We start from the raw sequence: 18,741 nt of genomic DNA, 5'->3' as shown, positions 1-18,741 counted from the left end.
CCCGTGGCGTTTTGGGGACGGGGGTTCAGCCGTCGGCCCGCCGTTACCCCATCCTCGCCGGGCGCGGTGCCGCGGTGCCGTACCCCCGAGCCGCATGGCACCGCACTCGCCGCTATGAGTCACGCCGTTGGCCACCGCCGCTTCCTCGGGGCCGTCTGCAGCGCTTGGCTGCGGCGTGCGGGACCGGCGCGGTGCCAGGGGGGGTGCGGACCGGGGGAGGAAGGGTTGGGGGGGGTGTCGCCACGGTGCGGGGGTCCGGCACCCCATCTCCGACGGGAAACGCAGCCCCGACGGCCGCCTCGCCCCGACGGCGCTGCGCCCCGCGCCGCCCTTTCAGCACCACGGAGAGCGGCACGGGAGAGGGGCGCGGGGTGCGGGCGTGAGCGGTGCGGGGCCGGGCGGGGTGCGGGGTGCGGGGGGTGAACGGGTACCGGAGCGCGGCGGGTCCCGGAGACGCCGCTCCCGATCCCGGTGCGGTTCGGACCCGCCGCTCCCCCCAGCCCCGCACCCCCGCCCCCGCCTGGTGCGTGCCCGCCGCTGACGTCAGCCCCGCTCCGGGCCCCATATAAAGCCCCGAGCGCGGCTCCGGCTCAGCCCCGCGGGGACGGACGGAGCTCCGCGCAGCGCACGGCGCCCAGAGCTCAGAGCAGCGGTACGGGCGGTGCGGGACGGGGCGGTGCGGGACGGTGGGAGGCGGGGCGGGACGGGGGACGCTCGGCCCCGGGGAAGCCCCGTCGGGTGCGGACTCCGCGCTGACCCGCGGCCTCGCAGGTGCAGACGAGCCGAGATGCGGTGGGCGCTGCTCACTCTTCTGCTGCTGCTGTGCCGCCCGCTCCCCGCCGCCCCCCGCCCTGCCCGCCCCGACGGCCACGACGGTCTCGACGTCCCCGGCTCGGGGATCCCCGCGGTGGAGGGGAGGTCCGAAGCGCTGTGGCCGCCGCTGCCCGCGGAGCCGTGGAGGGCGCGGAGGGACGACCCGCCGCTTTCCATCGACCTCACGTTCCATCTCCTGCGACACCTCCTGCTGCTCGCCCGCGCCCAGAGCCAACGCGCCCGCGCCGACACCAACCGCCGCATCCTCGACGCCGTGGGACGCTGAGCCCCGCGCCGGTACCGCACAACGCCGGGACCGCTCCGACGGGTGCGCGGCTGCGGGACTGCTCCTCGGGACTGCCCCGCTCTGATTTTGTAATAAAACGCTGTAGAAAAGCTGTAGTGTGGACCTGCGTGTGGGGCACCATCTCCATCTCTGCCGCGTCCCCAGCCTCGGATAGTTGCAGCCCATGGTAAGACCCTCCCCGAGTCCCCCCCGATCCAGGCTGAGTGGCCCCGATTGTGCCCCCATCCCCACCCTGCAGCAGTCACTGCTCTCCATCCCCTTCTGCCGCTGAAGGCCACAAGCCGAGCTGGGATCCGTGGGGCACAGAGACACCCGGTCCCCGTCCCCGTGCATCAGCGGTGACGTGGGGCAGCTGACGCGGCGCGGTGCGGTGGCAGGGTGGGGGCACAAGCTGTGACCCACCGGTAATTGCAGTGCTGTGTGCTCAGCCCGGTGCTGTTTGCTCGGTGCACCCAGGGGACGGTGCTGCCAGACGGCGCTGCGGGGGTGGCAGACGTGGGTGCTCCCCCCAGACGTGGGGCTGCAGGCGGAGCGCAAAGCCCTGGTGCGAGAGGCACCCAACTAATCCCCACACACCACACCTCACAGTGTCCTCTCCATCGGTTTAATGAGGGCTGAGGGCAGCCCCACCATGTGGGGGCTTTGTAGCAGTCGTAGGGCTGTAGGGTTTGCTGATGCCAATGTTGTGCTGTGAATCCAGCTCAGTGCTGACCTGCACCAGACATTGGCCTCAGCACTGTGCCCAACACAAAGTCCCCATCCCTGTCCTCATCCCATTCCCATCTCTATCCTATCCTCATCCCCATCCCATTCCCATTCCCATCCCTATCCTATCTCCAACCCCATCTCATCCCCATCTCATCCCTCTCCCATTCCCATCCCCATCCTATTCTCACTCCGTCCCCATCCCGTCCCCATCCCACCCCATCCCTATTCTATCCCCATCCCCACCCATCCTCACTCCATCCCCTGCCACCCCATCTCCATCCCATCCCCATGCCTTTCCCCATCCCATCCCCATTCCTCTTATCACATCCAGCTCATCCCCACAGAGCATCTCACCATGAGGAGAGCTCAATGGCTTCTGCCTTTGCCCCACATCTGTGGAGAAAAAGCAGTGGACAGATGGAGGGAGGGTCACATGGTGCAGTGTGGGACCATGCACCATACAGAGCCACACTGCAGCCACAGAAGCACCATGGTGACTTCAGCATAGAACGACATGGCACAGCACGCACTCACCCTCAGCAGCTTCAGGTGCCTCCATGTTTTCCTCATCCCCCACACCCTCACTGCTGTCCGTGGGTCCATCCCCATCATCCTCACCCAGCACTTCTGTGGGGCAGAGGCACACCTCAGTGTGAGGACATCCCTGTAGGAGTCTCCCCCCATGAGGCAGTGCCTGCCCCACACTGGCACCTGGCTGGAAGTCGATGGTGCGCAGCATCTCAGCCACGTGGTCCACATTGATGGAAAAGTGGTCCATGCTCTCATAACCGGGCTCAGGGCGGCTGCTCATCGACACCTTGGACATGTCTGTGATCCTGGGATTAGAGCAAGCAGCGTGAGCCCTGCCCACCCAGCCCCCACGCCATCCCCATCTCATTCCCATCCCCTCCACATTCCATCCCATCCCACCCTACCCCCACTCACTTCTTCAGGAGCTCCTTGGAGTGCTGTGGGGGAAAGCAGAGTGCCGTCAGCATCCCAGGAGCAACGCACCAAGCCGCAGAGCACAGGGCAGAGCCCCCCACACGCAGCCCCCCCAGACACCTGCAGGTACACGGCCATCTGGGGCTCCTCCATGGCCTGGATGGCCGTCTCCACCAGCTTGGAGGAGGCCTCCAGGTGGTCCCCGTACTGCCGGATGAGGCCGCGCACGCGTTGCACCTTCGCCTCCTGCTCGCGGGTGACGCTTTGCAGCAGCTCCTTCTTGCGCTCCTCCAGGATGCTGCAGAGCGAGTCGAAGCGCAGCCCTATGTGCTGCTTCTGCCGGCGGCCGTTCTCCTGCGGGACCCCCCAGGGGCTCAGGGGGCTGCCGTGCTCCCACCCCACTCCTACTGATGGCATTGCCCCGGGGACATCCGCATTCCGTGCCTGCAGCAGGCATTTCCCTCCCAGGAGCATCCCACGATGTAGACAAAAGCCACGGGGTGGGGATCCCAAACCACGCAGACCCCACGCATGGGGTCCGGGGTGGGGGGGGGGGGAACGCACACATAGGGCAGCCCCACCTCGATGGTGCGGCAGATCTCCTCCATCTGCGTAATGATGGCCTGGATGCGGTCGTTCCCCGCCACCAGCATGGCGATGCCATCGCTCAGCTCACTCTGGGGGGCGGAGCAGCGTTGGGGTCACGTTGGGAAACCTCCCCACCGTGCTCCCCCCCACCATGGCCTCCCACTCCTGGAGGTCACCGACCTTCTGGCGCTGGTACACGGCGGGCAGAGGGGCGACCTCGCAGTCTTTGTGAGCGCCGAACACCTTGCAGAGCGAGCAGGTGGGCGCCTCGCAGCGCAGGCAGTAGATGTTGATGCGCTCGTCCTCGTGCTCCTCGCACATCAGCTGTTGCTCCGCCTTCGCGTGCAGGGGGCTGCGGGGCGGGGCGGGGCGGGGTGGGGAGAGGGTGCTGCGCCCCACGGCACAGCCCCACGGCACCCCTCTGCCCTACAGCATCCTCCTGCCCCACGGCACTCCCTGCCCCACGGCACCCCTCAGCCCTATAGCATCCCCCGCCTCACCGCACCCCCAGCCCCACCGCACCCCCAGCCCCACAGGAGCCCCTTTACCCCAAATTCCTCCCACCCCCAAGCCTTATTCCCTCTCGTGTCCCCTGCGCAACCCACCATACCCCACACGCCACGGCAACCCCTGCCCAACCTCACCCCACTGTGTCCCCAAGCCCCTCAGAAGTCCCTTTAACCCCAATTTCCGCCCCCCCCCCACCAAAACGGGCTCCCTCCAACCCGTGTCCCGCCCCGCCCCGCCCAACCGTGGGCCGCCCCGCACCGCGCGGACTCCTGCTTGTAGATGTCGATAATGTTCTCCACCAGCAGGTTCCGCTGCAGCCCGTACACCCCGTGCCGGTCCAGCACCACCTCGTGGCGGCACGACGGGCACCGGAACCGACCCCCGGACGGCCCCGCGCCGGAACCCCGCGACTGCCACAGCGGGTTGGAGGCCTGGGGGGAGGGGGACGGGGGGGGAAGGGGAGAGCAGGGCGGGGGGGGTCAGCGCGCCGCTTCGGGAGAGAGACTCCCCCCCCCCGGCACCAGTGAAAGGAGCCCCCAGCCCAGGGCACAGCGCACCAGGTCCCGGCGCCCCGCCTCGCCCCGCACCTGGAAGACGTCGTTGGCGCACTTGCGGCAGAGGTTGTGCTGGCAGGGTAGGATGACCACGGGCTTGGTGAACATCTCCAGGCAGATGGGACAGATGAGCTGCTTCTCCAGGCTCTCCATGCTGCGCGCTTCCGCCAGCAGCGGCTTCAGTCCCACCGCGAAATTCATCGCCGCGGTCCCGGTACCTCTCCGGTACCGCTCCTGCCCCGCACTGCCCCGCTCCGGCCCCGCAGCTCTAATTTTAGCCGCCCCCGCCCCGTCGGGGCCGCGCAGCTGTCGGCGGCGTCGGGTGACACTGAGTCACGGCGGGCGGCCGTCCCACCGCCGGGGTCACTCCGTCCCGACGCCCCCCGGGAGCGGCACGACGCTGCCCCCCCCCCCCCCCCCCCCCCAGCCCAGCCCAGCCCCACCGCCGCCCCTTCGAGACAAGAGACCACTCCGCCAAACTCCCCCCCATCATCCTTTAATGGTGCTCATAAAATCTATACAAACCCACGGAAAGTGCCTGAAGGGTCCCAGCCCCATAGCGAGCGCGGTGCGGCCCCGCGGTGGGGCAAAGAGGGGCACGGCGGGCGGCCCCTCCCCTCCCCTCCCTCCTCCTCCCCCCCACCCCCACCCCACCCCGTCAACCCCAGAGCAGCGTTTGGCACCCAGCGCCCGTCAGGGGGGTCCGGCCCCGCGGTTACAGTGCTACCGGTCTCGGTCACAGCGCTGCAGGACGTTTTCACCTGAGATTGTGCCCCCCCCACACCCCCCTGACGGGGTCCTGGGGAGCGGCGGTGGTCCAGGAGGAGGCTCTCTCCCCCCTCTCCCTCCCCCGGCACACAGGCGGCCCTATGCCTCGCTCCTGGCTCCGGCAGCGGGCAGGGGCTGGGCGCTGCTTGGGGGGGGCTGCGCTTCCACCGGGTTCTGTGGGTCTGGAAAGAAAAGGGGTGTTCAGTGGATCTGGGGAGGGGTCCTGCGGCAGCGATGTGGGGCCGCCCGCTGGCATCAGCACGGCCTTCACATTGCAGACCCCGAGGAAACCGAGGGAGCCCCCAGCCCGTGGGTCCCACCAGCCCCCGGCCCTGCAGGTCCCCCCTCCCCCCCCGCAGGTCTCTGTGAGCCGGGAGCATCGTGGGGGTCACGATTTCAGACCCCAACTCACCGCCACCATCGTCCGCCTCCAGGTCCTTGGGGTCGACGTACTTATAGGACTCGTCCTCGCGGGGCGGGCAGCACCTCCCACAGCAGAAGAAGCAGCAGCAGAAACAGCAGCAGCAGGTCAGCAAGCCGCAGCACAGCGCCAGGGCCTGCGGGATGGGATGTCACAGCCTGCAGCTTCCCAGAGAGACCCCCGAGGCTACCCTGAGACCCCCAGGACACCCTAATAACCTGGGATGGCCACGAGAGCCATGGGGCTGCTCTGAAACTCCAGGGCTCAGCTGCCATGTGATCCCCAGGGCCACTATCAGACCCCAGGGCCACGTGAGACACCTGACCCAGACTCTGTGAGATCCCAGGGCTGCCTTGAGACCCCTGGGGCCACCCTGAGACCCCACTGTCCAGCTGTCATGAGAATTCCATGCTCACTGTCAGACCCCAGGGCCACTCTGAGACCCCAGTGTCCAACTGCCATGAGAATCCCAGGGCCACTGTAGGATACCTGGAGCCACTCTAAGACCTTGGGGCCCTTCTAGGACCCCAGACCCATGCACTACAAGACCCCAGGGCTGCCTTGAGACCCCTAGAGCCTCATTGAGACTCCTGGGGCCACCCGCGACCCCAGTGCCCAGCTGCCCTAAGATTCCTAGGGCCACTGTAAGACCTTGGGAGCCACTGTGAGACCCCAAGGCCCTCCTGAGACTCCAGACCCAGGCACTGTGAGACCCTGTGGCTGCATTGAGACCCCTGGGGCAACCCTGAGACCCCAGTGGCCAGCTGCCATGAAACCCCAGGACCACTGTAAGACCCCAGGGCCACCTGAGACCCCAGACCCAGACACTGGGAGACCCCAGGGCTCCCTTGAGACCCCTGGAGCCTCACTGAGACCCCAGTGTCCAGCTGCCATGAGAATCCCAGGGCCACTGTAAGACCCCAGGGCTACCTGAGACCCCAGACCCAGCGAGACCCCCGGAGCTGACCTGAGACCCCAGTGTCCAGCTGCTGTGAGACTCCCAGGGCCATTGTAAGACCCCAGGAGCCATTGAGAGACCTCAGGGTCCTCCTGAGACTCCAGATCTAGACACTGTGAGACCCCAAGGCTGCCTTGAGACCCCTAGGATTGCACATTGACACCTCTGGGGCCACTCTGAGATGCCCAAGGCCACCCTGAGACCCCAGACCCAGACAATGTGAGACCCCAGGGCTGCCTTGAGACCCCTGGAGCCTCATTGAGATCCCTGGGGCCACCCTGAGACTCCAGTGTCCAGCTGCCATGAGAATCCCAGGGCCACTGAAGGACACCTAGAGTCACCCTAGGACCTTGGGGGCCCCTAAGTCCCCAGATCCAGGCAGTATGTGATTCCAGAGCTGCTCTGAGACCGCTGGGGCCACACTGAGAACCCAGTGTCCAGCTGCCCTGAGATCCCAAAAGCCTCTATAAGAGCCCAGAAGCCACTGTGAGACTGTAAGGCCCTCCTGAGACCCCAGATCCAGACACTGTGAGACGCCAGGACTGCTTTGAGACTTCTGGGGCCACCCTGAGACCCACAGGGCCACCCTGAGACCCCAGCGTCCAGCTACCATGAGAATCCCAGGGTCACTATAGGACACCTGGAGCCACCCTAACATGTTGGGGCCCCCCTAAGACTCCCGACCCAGGCACTCTGAGACCAAAGGGCTGTCTCGAGACCCCTAGAGCCTCATTGAGACCCCTGGGGCCACCTTAAGACCCCAGTGCCTAGCTGCCCTAAGATCCCTAGGGCCACTGTAAGACCCCGGGAGTCACTGTGAGACCCCAAGGCCCTCCTGAGACCCCAAACCCAGAGACTGTGAGACCCCAGGGCTGCCTTAAGACCCCTGGAGCCTCATTGAGACCCCAGTGTCCAGCAGCCATGAGAATCCCAGGGCCACTGTAAGACTCCAGGGTCACCTGAGACCCCAGAGCCAGACACTGGGAGACCCCCCGAGCTACCCCGAGCCCCCAGTATCCAGCTGCCCTGAGATCCCCAGGGCCACTGTAAGACCTCAGGATCCACCGCAAGACATCAGGGGCTTCCAGAGACCCCAGACCCAGGTACCGCTATACCCCAGGGCTGCCTTGAGACCCCTGGGGTTGCACATTGAGACCTCTGGGGCCACTTTGAAACGCCCAGGGCCATCCTGAGACCTCGATGTCCAGCTACCATGAAATTCCAGGGCCACCGTAAGACCCCAGGGTCACCTGAGACCATAGACCCAGACACTGTGAGACCCCAGGGCTGCCTTGAGACCCCTGGGGCTGCACATTAAGACCTCTGGGGCCACTCTGAGACGCCCAGGGCCACCCTAGAATCCCAGTGGCCAGCTGTCCTAAGATCCCCAGGGCCACTATAAGACCCTGGGAGCCATCGTGAGACCCCAGGGCCCTCCTGAGACCCCAGACCCAGACCCTGAGAGATCCCAAGGCTGCCTTGAGACCCCTGGGACCACTCTGAGACGCCCAGGGCCACTATAAGACCCTGGGAGCCATTGTGAGACCCCAGGGCCCTCCTGAGACCCCAGACCCAGACCCTGAGAGATCCCAAGGCTGCCTTGAGACCCCTGGGACCACTCTGAGATGCCCAGGGCCACCCTGAGACCCCGGTGTCCATCTCCCCTGAGATCCCAAGGCCCCTGTAAGACCCCCGGGGCCACCGTGTGACCCCCACCCCAGCTCCCCGGAGCCCCCCGTGCCCGGCGCCCACCTGGAACCACCATTGGGACATGAGGAAGTAGTGACGGACGGCATCGTCTCCGAACTGCTCGGCCACGTAGAGGCCCAGCGATCCGTACTGATCGTACAGCCGTCTCCGGTCGGCGTCGCTGAGCGTGGCGTGAGCGCTGTTGATCTCCTTGAAGCGTTCGGCCGCCGCCGGATCGTCCGGGTTCTTATCGGGGTGGTAGCGCAGCGCCAGCTTCCTGGGGGCACACGGGGACACGGGGCGGTCCGGCACGGCCCGCTACCGAGCGCTACGGCCGCCCCACGTCCGCCGTACCGGTACGGAGCGGTACGGAACAGCACGGCCCGCCCCGCGCCCGCCGTACCGGTACGCCCGCTTGATCTCCTCGGGCGAGCTGCCCTTCTCCAGCCCCAGGACGCGGTAGAGGCTCTCTCCGACCCTCGACAGTTTCCGCTGCGGCCTGCCCGGCTCCGCCATGGCCGCGGCAACGGCCGGAGGGCAGCGGGCGCGGGGCAGAGCCCGGCCGGGCCGGCAGGGAGCGCGGAGCCGCGGCCGCTTCCGTCCGTCCGTCCGTCCGACACCGCCCCGAGCGGGCGGAGCCTGGGCTGCGGGGCGGCACGGCGAAGGGCTGCGAGCACCAGGCGTCGGCCCCGGCGTCGGCCGCCCGCCTCCCGCGCCAACCCCCGGCCCCGAGCACTGATACCCAGCCCCTAGTCCTCAGGCACTGGTCTCCCACGCTAGTCCCCAGGTCTACCCCCACCCCACCACCCCTCCCATTAGCTCCCAGAACTAGTCCCCCCACCCCACAAGCCACCAGTCTCTCCCACTAACCCCTTAGGTTTACCTCCCCACCCCTCAGTCCCCACCCCGGCCACCCTCGCAGCCCTGTGCCCCCCTTTCTTCCCCCCCCCCCCCGCTCCTCGCTCTGAGCCATCGGCGATGGCCGCGCTGCTCCTTTATTCCGGTACAAAACGAAGGCGGCCACGTACAGTACGGAGCGGGCGGCAAAGCGGAGGGGGGGCCCCACTGCCCCCGTGGCCCCCGGCCCGAAGAACCTGAGCAAGAAGCATGGCACGGCCCAGCCCTGGAGGGACGGGGGGGTTCGAGGAGCAGCCCCTGCCCCAGCGTGGTCCCCTCCCCCCAAAAAGCGATCTTCGGGGGGTGACAGTACGGCCCCACCGCCCCGGGGCTGGAATGCAAAGGAGTGTTTGAATATCAAACCCCCTCCCCTCCCCCCCCCACGTGCCACGCGGGGGTGACGGAGCGCAAGGAGGAGCCCCTCCCCATCCCTGATGGTTTGCAGCAGCGCCGAGGGGGCGGCTGCTCAGAATAAATACAAATAAATACAGATTCCAGCAACGCAGGACCCGACCCGGGACCCCGCTGGGTGGGTGGGGGGGAATGGTGGCACTGTGCCCCCCGGGGCCGGCGGGCTCAGCAGTCCATGGCTTCGCTGTCGGTGCAGGCGGGCGGCGCATCGGTGCCAAAGTACCTGTCCCCAAAATTCCCTGCGGGAGACAGGGAAAGCAGTGAGCGGGGTGACCAACAGGAGCATCCCCCTACCCCCTACCTCCCCCCGCCCTCACCGATGCCGGGGATGATGTGGAACTCCTCGTTGATCCTCTTGTCCACAGCCGTGGTGATGATGCGGACTCGGGGGAACGCGTAAGCTACCGAGTGCACCCCCATCTCGGCCATCAGCAGCGACAGCAGGAAGATGCGCTCCTCCGGCACGTCGTGGTCCTGCAGCACGGCATCATCAGAGCCCTGCCCGTGCCCCCTGGTGGGCTGGGAGCCCCCCACCCTGCCCAGCCCCTCACCAGCAGCACGCGTACGGCCATCATGGCAGCAGCGCCGGTGGACACGGTGCTGTCCATGAGGATGACGTAGTCCTCGCTGATCTCCTTGGGCAGGCGCAGGTAGTGCAGCTGGAGGAGGACAGGCAGTCAGGCACCGAGGCGGTGTGCTGGGGGCTCAGCCTGGGGGCTGCAGGTGCTGCTCACCTCGGGCTCCCCCGTGTCGTGGTTGGTCTGGATCAGGATCTTGCCCAGGCGGATGTCCTTGCAGACGGCGGTCAGCGCTTGCTCCATGGTCTCCCCGGCCCTCAGGATGGACACGCCGGTGATCTAGCAAGGGACAGGAGCCCTGCGTTATGGCCACATCCTCTGCACTCATTGCCCCCTGCCCAGCCCTGCTGAGCCTCTGCCCTCCTCATTTTGAAACCAGCTGCTCCTGCAGGACCTGGTGGGACCCACAACTACCCCACAGGGCAAGGGACAGCCCTACGGCTGACCAATGGTTGGCCAACAGCTGACTGACAGTTGACCAATTGCTGACAAAGCAACGGCTGACCAGTGGTTGACTGACAGTTGACCATTGGTTGGCCAACGGTTGACTGACAGTTGACCAGTGGTTGGCCAAGCAATGGCTGATCAGTGGTTGACGACCAACAGTTGGCCAACGATTGACTGGCAGTTGACCAATGGTTGGCCAACAGTTGACTACTGGTTGCCCAATGGTTGACCATTGCACTGTCCCAGTTGGTGCCCAGTGCATAAGGGCACCGGTACATCTCACCCGCTGCCTATGGAACCTCTTCCCTTCATAGGTTGTCCCCTGCGGCGTCTCCACCGTGACTGACTGCAGAAAGGAAAGGTGAAGAGAGTGTGGGCAAAGCCACCCCCATGTGGCCCCCACTGCCTCTGGGGCAATGGCAATGGAGGGTCAGGGCCGCACCTTCAGTGGGAGGAAGGAGAGCGCGTGCTCAATCAGCAGCCGCATCAGGCGCTTGGAGTAGAAGATGAACTCGTCCCTGGTGGTGTCCTTGTTCCTGTGGGAGTTTGGGTGCTCAGTAGCCATGTGGCCAACAAGGGACGTGAGCAAGGAGCAGCCCTTGAAACTGGGGACATCTGACAATGTGGGAGGAAGCCTACAGAGGTGGCGGGGGCTTGAAGCATCCCAATGGGGAACGACTGAGAGCCCTGAGACCACTCAGCCTGGGGGAGAGAAGGCACAGATCTGTGAGATTCTGTGAAATTCTGAGAGGTGCGGCGAGACTGCGCCAACGCTGCAGTGCTGAAGGAGGCGAGAGAAAGTAAACAAACACCCCACAGCACGTTACTTTCTTGAGAACACAAGGGAGACAAAGGAGCCCTAACAGCTCTCAGCTGGTCAGCAGATGGAAGTGGTGGTGTTGGCAACGGTCCCTGAGAGGCAGAAGTATATTGGATATTTTTATTCTGTATTTTGGGACATCATCTCCCACTTCTCACCATCGCATGGCGCAGATGACAGACAGCCCACCAACAGCAGCACTGGAGGAGGGCAAAGCAATTACTTCTATCTCAGGGGTATTTCTGTGCTCAGATCTGGGTACCTTGCAGCCAGGAGCTCTGCGAGGACCAGGAAAGCCCAACAAGCCTTAGCAGAAACTGGGCAGTGCATCCTGCCAAGGCACAAAGTCCAGGAGCTCAGGGCAGAGCTGACCCAAGCCCTGCAGCCCTGACTGCCAGTGCACATCCTGGAGCCCTTCCATGTGTACACAGGGACTACTGTGCAAACAAAAGCAGTCCACACAGGACTACTTTCTGCTCTCCACCTCTGCACAAGAGCTGAGGATTGCTCTGGAATCTCCTTCTCCCCGAGATGCCAAGCCTGGATTTGCCATGACGCAGCGAGCTGCTCATCTGCTGCCAGCTCACAGTGCTCACAGACGGCTGCAGCATGGGGAGCCCCAGCGCCGTGCAACCAGTGAGTGGGAAGGCAGATCCAAAAGAGAAAGGCTGATCACCTATGAGCACCAAAGCCACTGAACCGCCCCCAAACACAGCACCCTTTCACCAGAAGAGTTTCTCAGCCCAGGTTCTTAAGAACTGTGTTGCTTCAGTTTTCCTCCCTTCCTGTGGGCTGTGGTAGGATGTGAGGGGGTGGCTGACGGGCCAAGCCAACACCCCTCATAAATGTGGTGTTTTTCTATTTACCATCTGGAAGAAGCAAAGTCCGCCTCCCCACAGCCCAGGCTGCAATGCACAGCGCTGTTGGTGAAGGGAGATTAGCAGGGCTGATCCCCTCCTCCCAGGCAGCTGAGCCAGCACCCAGCTCTGAGCAGATTAAGTTTATCAGACACTTGTGTTCTGGGAATACGAGGGCAAAGCAACATGTCACAGGTCCCACAGGATTACGTCCCAACCTTATGAACGTGCTTTTGCCACCTAGAGAAAGCAGAGCATCGGCAGGGAACAAAAAACAGAGTGAGGACAAAGCCACAGAGCAGCACGTGGGTCCTGCTGGAAGCATTGAGGGGTGGGATGGGCAAAGTGACACCACCCTTGGTACGATCACCCTACAGAACAGTCCTTGTGGAAGGGACTCACCTGATGATGGTGTGCATGCCCCGCACCTGCGGTGTGTTCTCCAGCACGCTCAGAGTCGCCGGCAGTGGCTGCCCCTGGTGGGCTGAGGCCAGAGCTGCCCTGCAGCAGAGAGCAGCAGTCAGAGCCACGCAGTGCACATATATATGACAACTTCTGCCAGCACCTGGGCAGCAGGGAAACAGCTCTGCACGGGCAAGGCATGCTGGGTGGTGACCTGGGACATTGCATCACAGCGTGAGGACTGCCCTGCTGCAAGTGCCCACGTGATCTACCAAAACCAGGGGAACCTCCAGCTCCTTTCTGTGGGATCAACCTCCAACCTTCAGAGCTGGAATTCTGCTCCAGAGAGGGACAGTGGCAGCACGTGGAGGAACTCCCACAAACGCAGCACAGCTGCATGCACCCCAAATGAGCTGCATGCACAGCATCCACCCCTGAGGCTGAGGAGTGCACGTGCACTCAGGCAACTCAGCAGAGCTTCAGCCAGCAGGGATGGGGAAGAGGCAGAACAGCAGGGGCTGGCAGCCATCACCACCCAGAGCTGGCCATAGCCCAGCCAGCAGGTCCCCAACGTACCTGACAGTGATTTCGCGCTGGGTGGGACAGCAGACATTCAGCGCGGCAAAAGGGCAAAGAAAAAAGAAGGGACATTTGGTCATTGGTCTGGTCTGGCCAGCTCCCATCCCTTCCCCTGGGGCTGAATGGTGAGCAAGACTGGAGCACCAGTGACATCAGGAACAAACGGGATGGCAAGAGCTGCTTGGGACTGAGGGATGTACCAGGAGAATGAGGCCACAGCACGAGCAGGGTGCTGCTCCATCCCTGCTTCCCAGCTCTTGCCTGCCTTGAGTCACGTAAAGGGGCAGTGCTGAGACCCACAGGGTGCAGAGCAGTGAGCAGCCCCCTCCTCACCCGCCCTCTGCCAGCCCCTCACCTTCTCCAGCTGGCTATGCACGTGCTGCACAATAAGGTCCAGCGCCACAGAGTTCTCCCCACCTGCCCACAGAGCAGAGAGACGGGGTGAGGATGTGCACCTGCCACAGCAGTGGGGTCGGGTGCAAGCGGCGCATCTCACCCCGGGGCACCACGATGTCTGCCACCTGCACGCTGGGCTCGATGTACTGCTCGAAGGCTGGCTTCACAAACTTGTGGTATTGCTTGATGACACCCACGATGTCACGCCCACGCTCCATGATGTCGCGCTGCAGCCGCCGCACCAGCCGGATGTCCGAGTCCGTATCCACAAACACCTTCATGTCCAGGAGCTGGAACACTGGGAGGGGTGAGCATCCCCTCTGCAGCCCCCCTGACACCCCTAAGGCAGCTGTGCCAGCAGGATCCCTCCCTCAGAATACCCCACGCAGCAATACCTTCAGCAGCTCCTTGTTGGCAAACGCCAGGATGCCCTCAAACACGATGACGTTGGCCCCATAGACGGTTTTCTGTGGGAAGAAAGGCGCTGCATTCACACTGCCCCACGACTGCTGCAACCCCCCCACCCCCGCTGTGTCTTAGTCCCGAAGCTGGGCTGAGTGCTTCCTGCACCCACCCCACAGCACGCAGCCTTTATCTCACTCCATATCTCAGCCCTCACCACAAAACCACAAGCCCTGCCCCTGTGCCCGCTGCCAGCTCCACATCCCCAGGGCACCCACCCACTCTCGGCGCCGGCTGTGCGTGGTGAAGTCGTATACGGGCACCTTCACACTCTTGCCCTTTTTCAGCTTGCGTAGGACGCTGACGAGCAGCTCAAAGTCAAAGGCGTCCGGGTGGTCGAAGTTGTAATCGCTGCGGGCCGCCAACGCCTGCTGCCCCTCGTCCAGCACCTGGGAACGGCACCGCTCAGCACCACACCGTGCTGTGCCATGCCAGAACGCGCCGCTCTCACCTTGTAGAAGGAATCCATGGACAGCAACACGACCCAGGGCACGTCCAACGCCTCGATGATCCGCGTGGCCACGGTCGTCTTACCCGAGGCACTGCCGCCGCACAGCCCTGAGGTGAGCGGGCATCGTCAGCATGGCCCAGGCTGAGGCCCCCGAGCCCACACCCGGCCCCAGGATGCAGCCCAGAGCCAGGCCCAGATCGAGACCGGAACCCCAGGCCCTGGTCCCGCGTGCCAACCCTGGCCCAGCCCCAGAACCTCATCTGAACCTCAAATTCCGGCCGCAGAACCAAGCCCAGCCCGGCTCTAGACCCCAGGCCCGGGCTAAGCCCAGCCCTGCTTCAGATCCCAGACCTCGCATCTCATCTCCATCCCGCATCCAACCCCAGGTCCCACCCCCACCCCCGATCCGGGCCCCAGACCCCCGCCCGCCCCGCACCGATGACGAAGGCCTCTCCCACGGGCGCCCCGGTCTCGCTGTACCAGGGCGGCCGCCCGGCCGTGTAGATGGTCCGCTTGCTGGTGCGCAGCAGCGGCGGCTCGGGCGGGCCCTGGCCTTGGCTGGCGGTGCGGCGGCGCGGCGGGGCCAGCGGCAGGCGGCTGAGCAGCGAGCCCAGGGAACCGGGGCCGGGGCCGGGGCCGGGGCCGCGCTCGGGCCCCGCCGCACCCCACTGCCCGCACCGCTCCCCCGCGCCCAACGCCGCCATCACCGCGCGGCGGCCGCGGGGCCTGGCGGGAAGGGGCGGGGCGATCGACGGAACCACGCCCACATCCGAGGCCACGCCCATCGCCGTGGTCGTAGGCCATGCCCCATTTCAGCGGGCGGAGGGGGGGCGTGGTCACGCGAGGGGGCGCGGTCTGTGGCCAGGTTGGCGATTCTGGCTCGCCTCCTAGGCGGGGCCATAGGAAGGGGCGGGGCCTCTGGGTCCCGGCGCCGCGCGGTGCTGCCCGGCATGGAGCGCCCGTCCGCGACCGGCACCGAGAGCGCGCGGCTGCTGGGAGTCCGGGGACACAGGTACCGCCGGGCTGGCACCACATCATCAACATCCCCATACTGGCATAGGCAGCCCCAGCACCGGCACCACATCGCCGGCACCGGCACCACATTACCGGCACCGACACATCTCCGGCACCCCGTCATTGGCATCGGCACCCCGTCACCGGCACCGGCACCATATCACCGACATCCCCATATGGGCATCGGAACCCCCAGAACCGGCACTCCGTCACTGGCATCGGCACCCCATCACCGGCACTGGCGCTACATCACCGGCATCACAACATCGGCATCCCCATACCGGCATCAGCACCCCCAGCACCGGCACCCCATCTTTGGCAATAGCACGGCATGACTGGCATCGGCACCTCATCACTTGCACCCCCAGCCCAGCACTCCATCACCAGCACCTCCATATCAACACCTGCACCCCCAGTCCCACCACCCACCACCCCACTATCCCCATCACACCCTGCTCCCTCCCACCCTGGAACCCGCAGTCCCCACACCAACCTCATGCCATTTCCATTCCACCATCCCCCCCACCTCTGTGCCACCCTCGGGTCCCTCCACAGGTGTCCACCTAACACCAGCATCCCACTGCCACCCCCAGCACCGCTACCATCCATCCATCACCCCATGCCGGTACCACTCCCCACCCCCACACCGGTACCATCCCCCGCCCCAGTCTGTTCCCAGGCCCCCAGGATGCCCCAGCCCTGCTGCCCCCCGGGAAGGACACACAGGAGCCGGGGGGGGTCCCGCTGTGCCCTTGCAGCCCGGCCCCCCCCGGCCCTATTGCAGAGAGGCTCCAAGCACGGAGGCAGCTGAGCATCGCCTGCAGTGTCTGCTGCATCTTCATGGTCGGGGAGGTGATAGGTATGGGGATGGAGGGACAGGATGGGAGGGGAGAGGGAGTTGGGATGGTAAAGAATAGAACGCAACGGTGAGATGAGATGTGATAGGATGAGACAGAACGGGAAAAGGATATGATGAGACAGGATGGGACATGATGGGATGAGGCGGGACGTGGTGAGATGGAATGGGATGGGACATAATGGGATTGGACATGGTGGGATGGGACAGGATGGGATGGGATCGGACATGGTGGGATGGGACAGGATGGGACATAATGGGATGGGACATGGTGGGATGAGACAGGACATGGTGGGATGAGACAGGATGGGACATAATGGGACATGGTGGGATGGGACAGGATGGGACATAACAGGATGAGACATGATGAGATGGAGATTTGGGATGGAATGGGAATGGGATGGACCATAATAGGGGTGAGATGAGATGTGGTGGAATGGGGAGTTGGATTGGGATAGGATGGGACATGATGGGGTGGGAAGATGGAACAAGATGGAACATGATGGGATGGGGAACTGGGACTGGGATGGAGCAGGATGAAAGATAGTGGGTCAGGATGGGATGGGACATAATGGGATAGGACATGGCGGGATGGGATGGGACATGGTAGGATGGGACATAATGAGATAAGATATGATGGGATGGAGAGTTAAGATGGGATGGAAATGGAATGGGACATAGTGGGGTGCAATGGGATGAGATACAATGGAATGAGGAGTTGAACTGGGACAAGATGGGACACAGTGGGATGGGATGCTGTGCCAGAGCCCAGTGCCACCTGCAGGCGGGTACCTGGCGCACAGCCTGGCCATCATGACGGACGCGGCCCACCTGCTGACAGACGTGGGCAGCATGGCCGTCAGCCTCTTCTCACTCTGGGTGTCCACCCGCCCGCCCACGGCCACCATGACCTTTGGCTGGCACCGCTCAGGTGAGGGGGGCTCAGCCCTGGGGCTGCCTGCAGAGAGGGGTCCCGCTGACCCCCTCCCACCCCACAGAGACGCTGGGCGCGCTGGCCTCCGTGCTGTCCATCTGGGTGGTGACCGCAGTGCTGCTCTACCTGGCGGCCGCCCGCATCCTCAGCGCCGATTACGAGATCGAGGCGCGCACCATGCTGGCCACCTCCGCCTGCGCCGTGGGTGCCAACCTGGTGTACGTCCCCCCCATCCACCCCCAGCCCCAGATGTGCCACACGGCCCCGGCGCTGAGCGATCTCCTCCCCGCAGCATGGCCTACGTCCTGCACCAGGGCCACGGGCACGGCGTGGGGGGCTATGAGCAGCTGGAGGGGGGCTGCCTGCCCGGCCGTGCCCCCCTGCCCGGTAGCACCAGCGTCCGTGCCGCCTTTGTGCACGTGGTGGGGGATCTGCTGCAGAGCGTCGGTGTCCTCCTGGCCGCCACCATCATCTACTTCAAGGTGTGGAGCTGGGCTCTGCCCTACGTGGGGGGCACCGCAGCCCCGTAGCCTCACGCCATTCCTCCCCCCTCCTTCTGCAGCCTCAGTGCAAGATCGCAGACCCCATCAGCACCCTGTTCTTCTCCGTCTTCGTCCTGGGCTCCACCGTCACCATCCTCAGGGATGTCTTCAGGGTTCTCATGGAAGGTAAGGGGGACGTGAGGGTTCCTCGGGGCTGCAGCCCCCCCCCCCAGCCCTTCCCTGTCCCTCCCAGCCCTATGGGGAGCAGCTGTCCCCATCCCCAACCCCAAATGGAGGAAGGGGCTGGGGGTGACCCCTTGGCGCAGGAGCTCCGCGGGGAATGGCAGTAACTGCAGTGACGGAGGAGCTGCTGGCGGTCAGTGGGGTGAGGGCCATCCATGACCTACACGTGTGGGCGCTGACGCCGAGCCACCCCCTGGTGTCGGTGCACATGGCTGTGGGTGAGTGCCCCACACACTGCTCACACCCCATGGCACAGCCAGGGCCTGTGGGGCTGAGTCACAGTGCCCACCACCCGCAGATGCCACCGCTGACCCTGAGATGGTGCTGCGGGATGCCACGGGGCGGCTGCAGCAGAAGTTTGGCTTCGCTGCGTGCACGGTGCAGGTGGAACGGTACCTAGAGGGGGCAGGGGGCTGCCCACATGGCCACAGCCCTCTGGCATGAGCCTCCCCACCTGCTCTGGGGCTGTGGCAGTGCCTGGGGGCCACAGCTGCACCCTCCTCCCACTGCTGCCCCCACTGTGGGGCAGGAAGCAGGGCAGCGTGGAGCTGGAGCTCGGCCCATTTCTCTCTTTGTGTGTCAGTGTCAGTGTCTGTGTCTGTGTTTGTCCCGTCGCGTGGGGCTGCAGCCCCAATAAAGATGTTGGAGAGC

The 18,741-nt window shown here is 64.9% G+C and overlaps 5 protein-coding genes across 6 annotated transcripts; 2 read left to right on the top strand and 3 right to left on the bottom strand.

Annotated features, from left to right (window-relative positions):
• Positions 1-99: 99 nt before the first annotated feature.
• UCN (urocortin) lies at positions 100-1,209 on the top strand. The gene is made up of 2 exons (XM_085218182.1): positions 100-652; positions 772-1,209. Exon 2 carries the CDS (start codon positions 788-790, stop codon positions 1,097-1,099), a length of 312 nt encoding a protein of 103 aa, XP_085074308.1. The 5' UTR covers positions 100-652; positions 772-787; the 3' UTR covers positions 1,100-1,209.
• A 499-nt stretch (positions 1,210-1,708) lies between these two features.
• TRIM54 (tripartite motif containing 54) lies at positions 1,709-4,776 on the bottom strand. Of its 2 annotated transcripts, none has more exons than XM_085218173.1 (10): positions 4,459-4,776; positions 4,130-4,302; positions 3,542-3,713; positions 3,355-3,450; positions 3,011-3,127; positions 2,774-2,796; positions 2,540-2,664; positions 2,363-2,455; positions 2,183-2,221; positions 1,709-1,832 (listed from the first exon to the last, which is right to left on the bottom strand). In XM_085218173.1, the coding sequence occupies exons 1-10, from the start codon at positions 4,624-4,626 to the stop codon at positions 1,822-1,824; spliced, it is 1,017 nt and encodes a 338-aa protein (XP_085074299.1). In that variant the 5' UTR covers positions 4,627-4,776; the 3' UTR covers positions 1,709-1,821. The 2 variants fall into 2 exon arrangements, with proteins under 2 accessions (XP_085074299.1, XP_085074297.1); XM_085218171.1 differs by having other exon boundaries at positions 2,894-3,127; positions 4,459-4,766.
• A 129-nt stretch (positions 4,777-4,905) lies between these two features.
• Positions 4,906-9,036, bottom strand: DNAJC5G (DnaJ heat shock protein family (Hsp40) member C5 gamma). The gene is made up of 4 exons (XM_085218181.1): positions 8,665-9,036; positions 8,325-8,538; positions 5,606-5,750; positions 4,906-5,375 (listed from the first exon to the last, which is right to left on the bottom strand). Exons 1-4 carry the CDS (start codon positions 8,775-8,777, stop codon positions 5,293-5,295), a joined length of 555 nt encoding a protein of 184 aa, XP_085074307.1. The 5' UTR covers positions 8,778-9,036; the 3' UTR covers positions 4,906-5,292.
• Positions 9,037-9,238: 202 nt separating this feature from the next.
• LOC100547927 (uridine-cytidine kinase 1-like 1-like) lies at positions 9,239-15,320 on the bottom strand. The gene is made up of 14 exons (XM_085218155.1): positions 14,998-15,320; positions 14,562-14,668; positions 14,329-14,499; positions 14,044-14,115; positions 13,749-13,938; positions 13,608-13,669; positions 13,250-13,266; positions 12,674-12,772; positions 11,037-11,130; positions 10,878-10,940; positions 10,304-10,426; positions 10,121-10,228; positions 9,887-10,043; positions 9,239-9,808 (listed from the first exon to the last, which is right to left on the bottom strand). The coding sequence occupies exons 1-14, from the start codon at positions 15,263-15,265 to the stop codon at positions 9,735-9,737; spliced, it is 1,605 nt and encodes a 534-aa protein (XP_085074281.1). The 5' UTR covers positions 15,266-15,320; the 3' UTR covers positions 9,239-9,734.
• A 191-nt stretch (positions 15,321-15,511) lies between these two features.
• Positions 15,512-18,720, top strand: SLC30A3 (solute carrier family 30 member 3). The gene is made up of 8 exons (XM_010728330.4): positions 15,512-15,573; positions 16,244-16,434; positions 17,216-17,362; positions 17,430-17,583; positions 17,658-17,847; positions 17,928-18,033; positions 18,174-18,308; positions 18,389-18,720. The coding sequence occupies exons 1-8, from the start codon at positions 15,512-15,514 to the stop codon at positions 18,532-18,534; spliced, it is 1,131 nt and encodes a 376-aa protein (XP_010726632.3). The 3' UTR covers positions 18,535-18,720.
• The last annotated feature ends 21 nt before the right edge of the window (positions 18,721-18,741 follow it).

Source organism: Meleagris gallopavo, chromosome 2, assembly GCF_905368555.1.
Source record: "Meleagris gallopavo chromosome 2, MGAL_WU_HG_1.1, whole genome shotgun sequence".
Classification (NCBI taxonomy): Eukaryota; Metazoa; Chordata; class Aves; order Galliformes; family Phasianidae; genus Meleagris; species Meleagris gallopavo.
The sequence above is the reverse complement of the archived record's forward strand: the minus strand, read 5'-3'. Positions and strand labels throughout refer to the sequence as shown.